Source organism: Canis lupus, chromosome 34 (genome assembly GCF_011100685.1).
Source record: "Canis lupus familiaris isolate Mischka breed German Shepherd chromosome 34, alternate assembly UU_Cfam_GSD_1.0, whole genome shotgun sequence".
NCBI lineage: Eukaryota > Metazoa > Chordata > Mammalia > Carnivora > Canidae > Canis > Canis lupus.
The window spans coordinates 17,990,828-18,007,046 of NC_049255.1; the positions used below are offsets into that span (position 1 = coordinate 17,990,828).

Sequence of the window (16,219 nt, forward strand, 5' to 3'; positions counted from 1 at the left end):
AACAGAAGGATCTTTGGAATAAGACTATACTTTGCTAGTACCCTATCACCATCACATAGCCTAGAGGCACTTGGCATATAGTAGGACTAAATATTGTTAGAGTGAATAAAAGTCACAGGTGGAGGACTTGATTCCCCTTTTGACCAAGGTGGAGTAACAGAAACCAGATTTATATCCTTGTTTGAAACCATGAAAAAACTGAACAAAGTATATGAAATAGTTTTTTAAAAACTGGATATAGGCAAAAGATCAGTGATACCTGAGAGATAAGAAACAGACAAAATAAGCCCTGTGTTTGCCACAGCTTAACATCTTGAGAGACTTTCTAGGCAGTAGTGCCGGAAGGGGGATCCCAGCCAGTTTCCAGCATATTCATTGCTTTAAGGAGATGGAACCTGAGAATCAAGAGCCTGAGGTGGCCAGAGTTTGCAGGCAAGTACCAGGCAAGAGAACTCTGGAGATGTACAGAAGGGCCCCCCTTTCAAGTATAAGTGCATGATCTGAGGAACCTATGTAGGCCAAGGAAAGAACCACCTGAAAGGATCAGAGGGAATAGTACTGGCGCTCACACAGGGCCAACAGCAAGACTAAAAGGACAGAACATTGGGTAGAATACTTAGAAGTACTCAATAGTGGGAAATAACCCTAGGCTACACATAACTCCAGTCATGCCTTGAAAATCTTAATAGCAAGACCTAAAAGGATCAGACTTTGCAAGTAATTTAACTACATCCCAGAACAAAGATTAAGAATACTTTTAGGAATACAAAAATATCCAGGTCCCAACAGTATAAAATTTATAGTCATTATAGGACATTGAATCAGAAATTACAACGTATTCAAAGAAGTTGGAAAATGAAACCCACATATGACATTGGATATTAGAATTAGCACACAAGGACACAAAACAGAAAAAAAGATCAGTGAATTTGAAGACAGCAATACAGACTACTCAAAATCAAACAGAGAAAAGTAAATTAGGAAAAAAAAATCTGTGAGCTCTGGGACAATTTCATGTGGCCCAAAATATGTGTCCTTGGAATCCTGAAAACAGGAGTCAGGAAAAAAAAAAAATACTTGAATTATTGGCTGAATATTTTTCAGATTTATTGAGAATTATTAGCACACAGATCAGTAATCCCAAACCTAAGCAATATGAGGAAAGCTACAAGGCATATCATAATTGTTCAAAAGCAGTGATTAACAGAAAAGCTTAAAAGCAGCCAGAGAAAAAAGAGGAATAAAAATAAATGTTTCTCCCAAACAATTTTAACCACTTTGACCTCATTGACATTGACATATCAATTATAACAGCAGAATACACATTCTTCTCAAGTTGTACATGGAATGTTTACCAAGATAAACCATACTCTGGGTTATAAAGTAAGTGTCCATAAATCCAGTGTTTTGGATTTTAACCATTCTAATAGGTGTGTAGTGGTCTCATTGTTTTAATATGCAGTTCCCTAATGAACAGTGACATTGAACATCTTTTCACATACTCATTTGCCAACTGTGTATTCTCATTAGTTGGATTGTTTGGGTTTTTTTTTTAATTGTTTTAAGAGTTCTTTGTATATATTTATACACGCTTTTTGTCAGATACGTAGTCCACATATTTCTCCCAGTTCATTCTCTCAATAGTGTCTTTTCATAAAGCAGAAGGTTTTTTTTAATTTTAATGAGGGTTTTTTTTCCATGGATTGTGTACTTATTTAGTGTTATATCTAAAAACTCATCATCAGACACAAAGTCACCTAGATTTTTTTTTTCCATATTCTAGAAGTTTTCTAGTTCTGCATTTTACATTTTAGGTCTGTGATCCATTTTGAGTTAATTTTTATGAAAGATGTAAGATTAGTGTCTAGAGTCATTTTTCTACATGTGATGTCCAGTTGTTCCAGCACCGTTTGTTGAAAAGACTATCCCTTTCTTCATTGAATAGCCTTTGCTCAGTTGACTTATTTATGTGAATTTATTTCTTTTTTGTGTGTGTGTGTGAATTTATTTCTAAGTGCTCTGTTCTTTTCCAGTGATCTGTTTGTTTAGTCTTTTGCCAGTACCAGATTATTTTCATTATTGTAGCTTCATAGTAAATCGGAAAGTCAGGTAGTATCAGTCCTTTGACCTTGTCCTTCAGTATTGTGTTAGCAATTTTGGGTCTTTTTCTTTCCATATAAACTGTAGAATCATTTTGTCTGTATCCACAAAGGAACTCACCAGCATTTTGATTGAAATTGTCTTTGTCTGGTTTTATCTAGGTAATGCTGGCCTCATCAAATGAATTAGGAAGTATTCCCTCTGCTTCTATTTTCTGAAACAGATTGTAGAATATTGGTGTAATTTCTTCCTGAATATTTGATAGAATAAACCAGTGAAACTGTATGGGCCTAGTGCCTTTTATTTTGAAATGTTAATGTTTATGGATTTCGTTTGGTTAAGAGACCTGGGCCTGTTTATTATCTATTTCTCCTTGTGTGAGTTTTGGTAGATTGTGTCTTTCAAGTTGATCCGTTACATCTAAGTTATCAAGTACTCTAACCAGGAGTTTTTAATGTTCTTAGGTTTTGAGGGTTTTCTGTGTTCTTTATTTAATCTTGCCCCTTATCATTATGTTTTCATCAGTCCCAATTTTCAGTCCACTTTTAAGTGTTCTCCACTAGAATATTTTCTAGATTATTTCCTGAGTTGCAGCACAGTGTACATAGAACAAAGTACATACTCAATAAATCTTAGTACGTTCAATCACTTCAGCAGTAGTCCTCAGTTCATAAAGCACTTTTGTGTTCTTTATCTCCTTTGACCTCTATGTGCATTAATCTGGGAAAGTAGTGAGATTCCCGTGTTGCTCATGGGGAAAGTGCTACTCATGTTAAATACCTTTCCTTAGTTTACTCAGTTATTAAGTGGCCATAGCTGGAACATGACCCTAGCTGTTCTAACTCCACATTTTAGGCCTTCTGTACCTAACATCCGCCCTGGCGTATTTTAGATCTGCCTTTATCAAGTCCCCTGGAGAGAAGAGAGGAAGTAACAGTTCCTTAGACGAGCCCTTGCTGCTTAGATAGCTACTGTTTTTCCGAGGGAGACGTTCTCATGGTAGGAGGTTCTCAGGGATCATCTTGACCTCCAAATGTCTATTCGGATCGATGCCAGGCACCTGAATCGTGCAGGCACGATTCCATAAACAGTAGATGATAAGTGAGTTGAGTGTTTTTAAGGAACTATATTTATGTTTTAGATTCTGCCTTTCACAGCTTGCTTTTATTGAGCTTTACTCTACGGCAGAAAGTAACTCTTGGCTCCTGAGAAGCTGTCTGTGACTGTCTTACTGAGGAAAATAAAGCAAACAAATGATTTATATGCTAACTCGCTGAGGGCATGATTCGTATTGTAAAGTAATGCTTGATTAGTAAAGATTTAAATCACAGGGAAAACCACATACATGCTGCAGTAGATCCCAGAAAGCAAGAGGGGGGAAAGCGGTCATCACACTTTTTCCAAAGAGCTCTCCAAAAACGAAGTTCATGTGATGTACCCAAATGTGCTTTTATTTTATGGTTTACAAATAAATTGAAGAGAAGCCTCAGCAGTTATTCATTGCTGAAGAATCTAACTGACATCTTTGGAAAGTAATTTGAAAAGCTAGTGGATTGTGTACATGCTGTGCTAGAAGCCTTGAGCTCCCTTTTGCACTCTATAATTTATATGTTGTCCCAGCATGAGGTAATTTTCATGATTTTGCCTTTAAATTATGCATATTAAAGTGAAATGTACTGATACAAATATAGACATGACCTATAAAGATTTCTTCCTTTTCTCAGAATTTAACCTTTTAAATGCCTTTTTATTCTCCAGACCACCCTTGTCATAAACAAATGGCACAGCTTTTCTGTGCTACAGCTATATTAGTGTGCTGAATGCACATATTACAGAAAATACTGTAATATCTTTTTTATAATAAGGTATTACATGTCCCTTGATATTTTGAGATATAGGTGTATTTATTAGGAGCTTGACCAAAAAGCTTAGTTGAGTGCAAGTTCGGAAGCATTAAAAAGGATCTATTTTCATGCAGAAAAAAATTAAAAATTATCTGGTGAATATTATAGTCTGAGTTGTTTTTCTAATAAAGATTAGTCTGAGATATCTAAAGTGTTGCCTTTTGTAAGTGATCTGCACATGTTTGACAGGTATCTTTACCTTAGTGACACATTCTCTAGCTGTGAAACAGAAAATTTCTTCTGAAGTGACGGTTTAATCCAAACTTGTAAACATGTTAATTAGTACATAAATACATAGTTTTTCTCTTCCTTTACTTTCTTAAGCATAACCTCAGCATCAGTGACCACAAATCTATGGCAATCTTATGCTGTGCTAGACCAACTACATGTAGTAAAAACTGCACCCACCCTCGTCCTCCAAGAGCCATCATCAGATCCTAAGAGAGAAAAAGGAAGGAAATACTCAGACTCTATAGTATAAGAGCAGGAAGACAAGATTTCTTCTCATATTTCTGAACCTCTCTCCTTACGTTTTTTCCTGCTTTTAAGTCTTGTTTTCACATCTGAACTCACGATTACTTTTAATGCACCAAAATTTTAAAAAAATATTTTATTTGAGAGAGAGAGAGAGGGGATATGTACAAGCCGGGGAATGGGGACGGAGTGAGCCAGAAGGAGAGGGAGGAGGAGACTCCCCGCTGGACAGGAGCTGGATGCTGGGGCTTGATCCCAGGGTCCTGGGATCACAACCTGAGCCTAAAGCAGACGTTTAACCAAATGAGCCACCCAAGCACCCCTAATGCACCATGATTTTAAATAGCAATCATTCCCTAAAAGTAACCAGAAAATGTTATCCATATTTTCCAGCAAACATTAGCTTATTAGTTTATTAGTGTATGTTATTTATGTTTAGTTATTTAGTTTATTAGTTTATACTTGAGAGACCAGTATAACATGTTAATTGAAAACATGATTTCTGGTGTGCCTGGGTAGCAGTTGATTGGGTGTCCACCTCTTGAATTTGGCTTGGATCATGGTCTTGAGGTTGTGGGATCGAAGCCCATGTTGGGGGAGAGTGCACAGGTTTCTCTTCCTCTGCTCCTTCCCACTGAATATACTCTTTCCCCCTAAAATGATTAAATCTTGGGGCACCTGGGTGGCTCAGTGGTTGAGCTTCTGCCTTTGGCTCAGTGTGTGATCCCAGGCTCCTGGGATCCCGCATCTTACTCCCCACAGGGAGCCTGCTTCTCCCCCTGCCTATGTCTCTGCCTCTCTGTGTGTGTCTCTCATGAATAAATAAATCTTTTTTTTTTAAATCTTTAAAAAAAAAAACAACAAAACATACATTCTGAAGTATTTAGATTCAAGTCCCAATTTATCTGCTTACTAGTTCTGTGATCTTAGAGAATTTTACTTAGCTTTGCTGAGCTTGAATTTCTTCATTTATAAATGTTCTGGAAGGAATGTAATGATATGGCACATATAAGTAACAGCTATTTTCATCATCACTGTAGAGTTGGGCTCCCCTTTTTGGCATGGGAGAGTCGTTTATGTCAGACTAACCTCATATTAAAGTAATAGACTTGACATACTCAGTTATTAGTAATGTTTTAATTATAATTCTTAGCGTAGCCAAAGGTATAGTAAAATGAGCACACAAATGTGCTGATGGAGATAAAACTTGCATAATACGACTTTGTGGTAGAGCAATTTGGCAGTATATATCAATACCCATAAAAATCACCTTTGAATCTGTAATTCCCTTTCTAGAAATCTCCTCTTAAGAAAGAATTAGAGAGTGGGATGCCTGGGTGGCTCAGCGGTTGAGCATCTATCTGCCTTCGGCTCAGGTCGTGATCCCAGGGTCCAGGATTGAGTCCTGCATCAGGCTCTTTGCAGGGAGCCTACTTTGTCCCTCTGCCTATGTCTCTGCCTCTCTCTGTGTGTCTCTCATGAATAAATAAATAAAGTCTTAAAAAAATGAATGAATGAATCAGAGATTCTGACCAAAATTTACAGCATTTGATGATCATGAGTGGATTTGGGAAGGGAGAAGCAAACTTAAATGTCTAACAAGAGAATGGTTGGATGATGTGGAATTTTCATATGATTCATACTCTATGGCTGTTAGGAAATACTTGATATAGGAGACTGCTCACAATATAGTTATAAAAGCATGTAAAATACTCAAATTCTGTACACTAAGAAATATATCTTTCTCTCTTGCACTTTCTCTCCTTTCCCAGAAATAAGACTGGAAAAATGTGCACCAAAATATTGATAGTGTTTATTTCTGTGTGGCTGGATTTCAGTGTTTTGTGTCTTTAGTTTATCACTTGTTTTTGTACACCTCAGGGTTTTCCAAATTATACATAATAAACAAGTTACTTGGCATACCTCAAAGGAAGAGCAGTAGAGGGGAGATTAGGTGTCTAGGTATCTGTTGTTTGTCAGTAGTGACTTTATTGAAAAAGTTTGAAAAACTAAAAGCTGCTCCTTGAATCCAGAAACGAATCTCCTAAACAGAAGTCTTGTCTCCTAAAGCGATTTTGATGATAGGGCCCAAAAGGTGGCCAGATATGGGGAACAGAAAGGATTGTTGGACAGGTTCTAATATTCAAGTGAACATTGGTTTTAATGTAGCAGATAAGGCACGGAGAGGAACAGATGATGTTTAATATGGAGGAGAGGAAGATTCTTGCAGAAACAAAACCAGGGTGAACTTTATTTAGATTTGCAAAAAAGATTAAGGGGCTTGTATCACTTAAGTTTTAATTATTTATCTTTTCAAAATATTTATGATGGCCAGAGGGAAACCGATACACATTTCCATTGAAAGGTTCATAGAAAAATAAATACTTTGTGACTGTAGAAAAGTATTTGAATATTCAGGTTTTTCAGATAACTTCTATATTAAAGTAATTTTAAAATACCAAAAACAGAATTACAAATATTTGCAATTTTTTTCTAATTAGGATCCAGTTTATGGAAAAGGAAAACTTGGAGAAATCCAGGGACTTATTCTGGGAATGTTGGATACCTTTAATTATGAACAAGTAAGCTACTTTCTGTTTCTAAAGCTGTCCTAACGTCCTTTTTCTTTGCACCTGTACTTTAAAAATTCTTATCTATTTAATGGAAGTTTGGTAGATTGAAGTATATGCTTTTTAACAGTTTTTAAATCTCTTGACCTTAATATGTGTGTATACACACACACACAGATATTCCAATGTGGAAATGCATCAAATTTGGACTTACTTTATTCATTTGATTCATTGGCAATGTAACAAATTCTTTCTTTCCAAATGAAAAGTGTGAGAAACTTTCTGGAAAGATAACTTAATACAAAGATGTAACCCATGAAAAGAGTCAGCATGAGTGTAGAAGATTACAAAAAAAAAAAAAAAATTAAATGTTTTCTTTTAAACATTCTGAAGCAGATAATTGCTACTAACCAAAAATGGTCATCATTTTCCTTTAACTCAGAACTGCCTATAGCATTAATTCTCAATAGGAGCCAGCATGGTATACAGAATTTTTTTTTTTTAAATGATAGAGAGGCAGAGGCACAGGCAGAGGGATAAGCAGGCTCCATGCCAGGAGCCCAATGCGGGACTTGATCCTGGGACTCCAGGATTGCGCCCTGGGCCAAGGCAGGTGCCAAACCGTTGAGCCACCCAGGGATCCCCCAGATTTTTATTCTTAGTATACTTCAAAGTGACCTATGAAGCCACCTAAGAAAAGCAATGTTTAGGCATGTTAGATATAGTATCTGCTTTCTTTTTTTTTTTAATAATCTAAAAGAAGAAAAAAAAAATGGGGGTGACAGAGCTTTTCTTAGGGTGTTTAAGAACTGTAGTTTTGCCAAGTATATCCAGTGAAACAGACACCCCTGCAGGCATGGATTCCGTGTTGGTAGACGGGAAGCTGAGTGCAAGGCAGAAAGCTTTTGCCAACTTTTTGAAGAGTAGGAAAAGATGGGGCTGATTGGAAAGAATTATAATGGTAAGACCATTAGACCTAAAAATTCTGCATTACAGATAAAATTAAAGGACTAGCAAGGAGGATGAGCAATATGTCTTCCCCTTTGGGACTGACAGCAAAGAGCCCAACTGCACATCTAAATGATATATGTGAATGTTGAGAATTAGATAGAGTATGAAAACAATATTTATAAGCACACAGAGCCTTAAGACAACTTAATGTGATAGCTGTGAAAATGTCTTTATGCGACATACTGACAGATGTCACAGTCTTAAGTAGATTCAAATGACTTGTAAATGCTGATCAGGAAAATGTGATCTCTCTGCCCAAGGGAGATGAAAACTGAGTAATGGCCATTAGCTTTTTCAGTGAAAGGTTATTTGAAATATTGCCATGGATGCAGTTTCTATTTAAAAAAAATCCAGGATTTTTTTTTTTTTTTTTGGTTGGTTGTTATTGCTCTTTGAGTCAGAGGGAACTTATTATAGAAATGTAATAAATAAATAGGTTTGGGTTTATCTAGTCATTTGAAAGCCATCAGTACTGAATTAAGCTACAGAATAGCAGAGTACACATTTCTCAGTAGAAACTAATGACAGCCTTTTAATAAGTATTTTGAGAATCTTAATGTATGCAGTTGTCATTACTTGCACATCAAAATTAACTGCTTAAGTTTGGGAGTATTTGCTGTTTGTTTTATCAATGTTATGCCTTCATAGTATGTTCTAACTTCAGTTGTTTGTGACTGAAAACTAAACTACTATTCCTCATTGACCCCCTCTGTCTCTTTCACTTAATGAACCACTTTTGGGTGTGTGTTTGTTGTTTTGGTCTTTCATAGACCCTGCTGGAAACAACTACTAGCCTTCTAAACCAAGATCTCCATTGGTCATTGTGTAACCTGAGAGCTTCAGTCACCAGAGGACTGAATCCCAAGCAGGATTACTGCTCTATATGTTTGCAGCAATACAAGAGACGCCAAGAAATGGCTGATGAAATCATTGTCTTTAGGTAAGCAAGGAGAAAGAATTGTTACACATGTGGTGTGTGATGTGTATTACCAGGCAGGGATACACGTGAATGCACAGCCCTAGGCAATCATTCTAGCAGTGAACAAAACAAGGCAAAGTTCTTGTCATAGACCTTACATTCTGTGTAGGTGTTGGAAGAATGTATGGGTAGGGGCAATAAAAGATGGACTCTGGAGCCAAACTTTTTGAGTTCAAATTCTGATTCTGCCACTTACCACCCCTGAGATTTTGGACATGTTATTTAATATCTTTACATCGTAGTTCCTCATCTGTAAATTGGGGTAATAATGATACCTTTTCCTTAAGGTTTTGTGAACATTAAATAAGATAAATTACATAAGACACTTAAAATTATGCTGACATATAGTAGACACTTTATAAGTGTTATAGCTTCTGTTATTATAGACACAGGAAGATTGGCACACCTGATGGTTGGAAGAGGAAGAAGTTATCACACAAAGAGCCCACTCACTCAGCACATACTAATTGAGCTCATACTGTATGCTAGGCACTGTTCAAAGGGATAGGGTACAGCATGAGCAGAACGAAGGATCTGTTCTCATGGAGTTTACATTCTAGTGGCAGGGGCAGACAAGTAAGATGCCTGATAGTGACTACAGTAGAAAAAAATAAAACATGTTAAGTGAGAATAGTGTTTGGTGTGGGAAGATATGTTATATAAAGTGATCAGGGAAAGCATTACTTATAAGGTGACTTAAGAGACAATTTAAAAATTAATAAAAATGTAATTACTGTAAAATAAAATATGTTGTAAAGGAATATTAGGAGCTAATTTCCAAAGAGTAATTTGGGAATGTCTCACTAGTTTAGTGACATTTGAATAAAGACCTATGGGAAATGGTCATGCAGTATCAGGGAGAGAGTGTCTCAGGGAGAGGATGAGCAAGTGCAGTAACCATGAGGTTGGAGCATAGTTGGTGAACGTGAAGAGTAGTGAGTAAGTAGGCTTGTGTTGGCAGAGTAAAGGAAAGGGAAGATGATAAGAGAGGGCTTCAGAGAACAAAGAGGCCAAATCATATAGGAACTGGGTCATTATAAAGAGTTAAACTTTTACTCTGAGATGAGAAGCTATTGGATGGTTTTGAGGATAGGTTTGACATTATCTGACCTATGTCTTAAGGATCACTTTGCTATGTTGAGAATGCACTACAGAAGGTCAAGGGTGAATGCAGGGAGACCAGTTAGGTTATTGCAGCAATCCAAGTAAGAAATGGCCCAAAGTGGTGGTAATGAAGTAAGAAGTGGTAGGATTCTGGGTATATTTTGAAGGTAGAGCTGATAAGATTTATTTAGAAATTGGATGTGAGGTGTGAAAGAAAGAATAGTCAAAGATCATGCCAAAGATTTTGACCTGAAAAACTGGAAGAATAGCTTTCTATTGGGATGTGGAAGGTTGGATGAGAGCCATGCAGTGGGGGTAGAGCAGGATAGAAATCAAGAATTTGGTTTGACACGTGTTAAAGTTAAGATGCCTGTAAGACATCCTGTCCACACATGGATGGTATTTTAAAGCTATGGAAACAAAAGTAATCACCAAAGGAGCAAGAGGAGCTATAGAAGAGAAAGAGTAGGGAAAGACTATAGAAAAGAATTGACTTCTGAGGTGGTCTTACGTTTCAGGTTGGAGAAATGAGGAGGAATCAGTAAAGATGACAGAACTATATTCAACACTCACTTCTGAGAGGTTCATTTAATAATCAACAGGGAATTTCTTTCTACAGATAGTAGAAGGATTTACTGTAGCACTGACATTTTCATAAATACTTAATTGAGTCACAACTGTTGCCTTAGATTTGATGAGGCAGGCCACTCATGTTGTTATTGAGCTGCTTAAATCATTATGATTTTCCCCAATTGCCTTTTTATACTATCTAAAAATATTTCATAGTTTGAGAAATGAACAGAAGTTCAAGTCATCTCCCAGGTGATTTGTAGTCAGAGTACTGTGATTCTTTTCCTACTCCCAGCTGAAGTGTACAAATATGTGAGTCTGGATTTTAAAAAAGAGAAGACAGCAACAAATAAGTTTCCTTTCTTACTTCTTAAATACACGGCAGTCAGTGCATTCCAGCATATTGGAAGTTTTTATCACTTACAAATACACTCTAACATAACATATGTTTGTAGATTTTATGATAAGGAAAAGTGCAAATTGGTTGCCTTCATTTTGCAGCTGTGGCCATTTGTATCACTCATTCTGTCTGCAAAACAAAGAGTGCACCATAGAAACTGAGGGGCAAACAAGATGGACATGCTACAAATGCAGCTCAAGTAACAAAGGAGGGAAACTAAGTGAAAATTCATCTGAAATTAAAAAGGGAAAGACAACCTCATCACAGGTAAGACTTGTTTTCACATCAGGATGTTGTTAAGTCTTTTCTTACCAATATCTTTTGGGCCTGGCCTCATTTTTCTTGTAGGCCTCAACAAATTTACCTCACTGGTATCCAGAGCATGACCTCTTCTCTTCAGCCCTATTCAGTATTTATTTATTTATTTATTTATTTTTTTTTTACAGAAATCATTATTTTATTTAGAGGTGTTTCTATTTTCTGTGCCATTCATGATCAAATAGCACTAATCCAACAGAAATACTCAAGCATGTTTTGTTTTTAGGGATTCACAGTTTTACAAGTCCAGTGTAAATTATAATCAACCATCTCTTGATTGTTTTTTTTTAATTTATTTTTTATTGGTGTTCAATTTACTAACATACAGAATAACCCCCAGTGCCCGTCACCCATTCACTCCCACCCCCCGCCCTCCTCCCCTTCTACCACCCCTAGTTCGTTTCCCAGAGTTAGCAGTCTTTACGTTCTGTCTCCCTTTCGGATATTTCCCACACATTTCTTCTCCCTTCCCTTATATTCCCTTTCACTATTATTTATATTCCCCAAATGAATGAGAACATATAATGTTTGTCCTTCTCCGACTGACTTACTTCACTCAGCATAATACCCTCCAGTTCCATCCACGTTGAAGCAAATGGTGGGTATTTGTCATTTCTAATAGCTGAGTAATATTCCATTGTATACATAAACCACATCTTCTTTATCCATTCATCTTTCGTTGGACACCGAGGCTCCTTCCACAGTTTGGCTATCGTGGCCATTGCTGCTATAAACATCGGGGTGCAGGTGTCCCGGCGTTTCACTGCATCTGTATCTTTGCGGTAAATCCCCAACAGTGCAATTGCTGGGTCGTAGGGCAGGTCTATTTTTAACTCTTTGAGGAACCTCCACACAGTTTTCCAGAGTGGCTGCACCAGTTCACATTCCCACCAACAGTGTAAGAGGGTTCCCTTTTCTCCGCATCCCCTCCAACATTTGTTGTTTCCTGCCTTGTTATTTGCCCCATTCTCACCGGTGTGAGGTGGTATCTCATTGTGGTTTTGATTTGTATTTCCCTGATGGCAAGTGATGCAGAGCATTTTCTCATATGCATGTTGGCCATGTCTATGTCTTCCTCTGTGAGATTTCTCTTCATGTCTTTTGCCCATTTCATGATTGGATTGTTTGTTTCTTTGGTGTTGAGTTTAATAAGTTCTTTATAGATCTTGGAAACTAGCCCTTTATCTGATATGTCATTTGCAAATATCTTCTCCCATTCTGTAGGTTGTCTTTGAGTTTTGTTGACTGTATCCTTTGCTGTGCAAAAGCTTCTTATCTTGATGAAGTCCCAATAGTTCATTTTTGCTTTTGTTTCTTTTGCCTTCGTGGATGTATCTTGCAAGAAGTTACTGTGGCCGAGTTCAAAAAGGGTGTTGCCTGTGTTCTCCTCTAGGATTTTGATGGAATCTTGTCTCACATTTAGATCTTTCATCCATTTTGAGTTTATCTTTGTGTATGGTGCAAGAGAGTGGTCTAGTTTCATTCTTCTGCATGTGGATGTCCAATTTTCCCAGCACCATTTATTGAAGAGACTGTCTTTCTTCCAATGGATAGTCTTTCCTCCTTTATCGAATATTAGTTGACCATAAAGTTCAGGGTCCACTTCTGGATTCTCTATTCTGTTCCACTGATCTATGTGTCTGTTTTTGTGCCAGTACCACACTGTCTTGATGACCACAGCTTTGTAGTACAACCTGAAATCTGGCATTGTGATGCCCCCAGATATGGTTTTCTTTTTTAAAATTCCCCTGGCTATTCGGGGTCTTTTCTGATTCCACACAAATCTTAAAATAATTTGTTCTAACTCTCTGAAGAAAGTCCATGGTATTTTGATAGGGATTGCATTAAACGTGTATATTGCCCTGGGTAACATTGACATTTTCACAATATTAATTCTGCCAATCCATGAGCATGGAATATTTTTCCATCTCTTTGTGTCTTCCTCAGTTTCTTTCAGAAGTGTTCTATAGTTTTGAGGGTATAGATCCTTTACATCTTTGGTGAGGTTTATTCCTAGGTATCTTATGCTTTTGGGTGCAATTGTAAATGGGATTGACTCCTTAATTTCTCTTTCTTCAGTCTCATTGTTAGTGTATAGAAATGCCACTGATTTCTGGGCATTGATTTTGTATCCTGCCACGCTACCGAATTGCTGTATGAGTTCTAGCAATCTTGGGGTGGAGACTTTTGGGTTTTCTATGTAGAGTATCATGTCATCGGCGAAGAGGGAGAGTTTGACTTCTTCTTTGCCAATTTGAATGCCTTTAATGTCTTTTTGTTGTCTGATTGCTGAGGCTAGGACTTCCAGTACTATGTTGAACAGCAGTGGTGAGAGTGGACATCCTTGTCTTGTTCCTGATCTTAGGGGAAAGGCTCCCAGTGCTTCCCCCATTGAGAATGATATTTGCTGTGGGCTTTTCATAGATGGCTTTTAAGATGCTGAGGAATGTTCCCTCTATCCCTACACTCTGAAGAGTTTTGATCAGGAATGGATGCTGTATTTTGTCAAATGCTTTCTCTGCATCTAATGAGAGGATCATATATGGTTCTTGGTTTTTCTCTTGCTGATATGATGAATCACATTGATTGTTTTATGGGTGTTGAACCAGCCTTGTGTCCCAGGGATAAATCCTACTTGGTCATGGTGAATAATTTTCTTAATGTACTGTTGGATCCTATTGGCCAGTATCTTGTTGAGAATTTTTGCATCCATGTTCATCAGGGATATTGGTCTGTAATTCTCCTTTTTGGTGGGGTCTTTGTCTGGTTTTGGAATTAAGGTGATGCTGGCCTCATAGAACGAATTTGGAAGTACTCCATCTCTTTCTATCTTTCCAAACAGCTTTAGGAGAATAGGTATGGTTTCTTCTTTAAACGTTTGATAAAATTCCCCTGGGAAGCCATCTGGCCCTGGACTCTTGTGTCTTGGGAGGTTTTTGATGACTGCTTCAATTTCCTCCCTGGTTATTGGCCTGTTCAGGTTTTCTATTTCTTCCTGTTCCAGTTTTGGTAGTTTGTGGCTTTCCAGGAATGCGTCCATTTCTTCTAGATTGCCTAATTTATTGGCGTATAGCTGTTCATAAAATGTTTTTAAAATCGTTTGTATTTCCTTGGTGTTGGTAGTGATCTCTCCTTTCTCATTCATGATTTTATTAATTTGAGTCTTCTCTCTCTTCTTTTTAATAAGGCTGGCTAATGGTTTATCTATCTTATTAATTCTTTCAAAGAACCAACTCCTGGTTCTGTTGATTTGTTCCACAGTTCTTCTGTTCTCGATTTCGTTGAGTTCTGCTCGAATCTTTATTAACTCCCTTCTTCTCTTGGGTGTAGGATCTATTTGCTGTTTTTTCTCTAGCTCCTTTAGGTGTAAGGTTAGCTTTTGTATTTGAGTTCTTTCCAGTTTTTGAATGGATGCTTGTATTGCGATGTATTTCCCCCTTAGGACTGCTTTTGCTGCATCCCAAAGATTTTGAACGGTTGTATCTTCATTCTCATTAGTTTCCATGAATCTTTTTAATTCTTCCTTAATTTCCTGGTTGACCCTTTCATCTTTTAGCAGGATGGTCCTTAACCTCCACGTGTTTGAGGTCCTTCCAAATTTCTTGTTGTGATTTAGTTCTAATTTCAAGGCATTATGGTCTGAGAATATGCAGGGGACAATCCCAATCTTTTGGTATCGGTTCAGACCCGATTTGTGACCCAATATGTGGTCTATTCTGGAGAAAGTTCCATGTGCGCTTGAGAAGAATGTGTATTCAGTTGAGTTTGGATGTAAAGTTCTGTAGATATCTGTGAAATCCATCTGGTCCAGTGTATCATTTAAAGCTCTCGTTTCTTTGGAGATGTTGTGCTTAGAAGACCTATCGAGTATAGAAAGAGCTAGATTGAAGTCACCAAGTATAAGTGTATTATTATCTAAGTATTTCTTCACTTTGGTTAATAACTTATATATTTGGCAGCTCCCACATTCGGGGCATATATATTGAGGATTGTTAAGTCCTCTTGTTGAATAGATCCTTTAAGTATGATATAGTGTCCCTCTTCATCTCTCACTACAGCCTTTGGGGTAAATTTTAGTTTATCTGATATAAGGATGGCTACCCCTGCTTTCTTTTGAGGACCATTCGAATGGTAAATGGTTCTCCAACCTTTTATTTTCAGGCTGTAGGTGTCCTTCTGTCTAAAATGAGTCTCTTGTAGACAGCAAATAGATGGGTCCTGCTTTTTTATCCAGTCTGAAACCCTGCGCCTTTTGATGGGGTCATTAAGCCCGTTCACATTCAGAGTTACTATTGACAGATACGAGTTTAGTGTCATCATGATATCTATTCAGTCCTTGTTTTTGTGGAATGTTCCACTGAACTTCTTCTTAAAGGGGAATTTTAAGAGTCCCCCTTAAAATTTCTTGCAGAGCTGGTTTGGAGGTCACATATTCTTTTAGTTGCTGCCTGTCTTGGAAGCTCTTTATCTCTCCTTCCATTTTGAATGAGAGCCTTGCTGGATAAAGTATTCTTGGTTGCATGTTCTTCTCATGGAGGACCCTGAATATATCCTGCCAGCCCTTTCTGGCCTGCCAGGTCTCTGTGGAGAGGTCTGCTGTGACTCTAATACTCCTCCCCATAAAAGTCAGGGATTTCTTGTCTCTTGCTGCTTTAAGGATCTTCTCTTTATCTTTGGAATTTGCAAGCTTCACTATTAAATGTCAAGGTGTTGAACGGTTTTTATTGATTTTAGGGGGGGATCTCTCTATTTCCTGGATCTGAATGCCTGTTTCCCTTCCCAGATTAGG

At 37.5% G+C, this 16,219-nt stretch overlaps 1 protein-coding gene across 7 annotated transcripts in view; it reads left to right on the forward strand.

Annotated features, from left to right (window-relative positions):
- Positions 1-16,219, forward strand: part of VPS8 (VPS8 subunit of CORVET complex) — a 257,836-nt gene that overhangs the window by 188,570 nt on the left and 53,047 nt on the right. For all 7 annotated transcript variants that reach the window (XM_038583601.1, XM_038583603.1, XM_038583602.1 and 4 more), the window contains 3 exons: positions 6,980-7,060; positions 8,830-8,999; positions 11,214-11,379. In XM_038583601.1, coding sequence (XP_038439529.1) covers positions 6,980-7,060; positions 8,830-8,999; positions 11,214-11,379 — 417 coding nt within the window. The remainder of the gene's footprint in view (positions 1-6,979; positions 7,061-8,829; positions 9,000-11,213; positions 11,380-16,219) is intronic.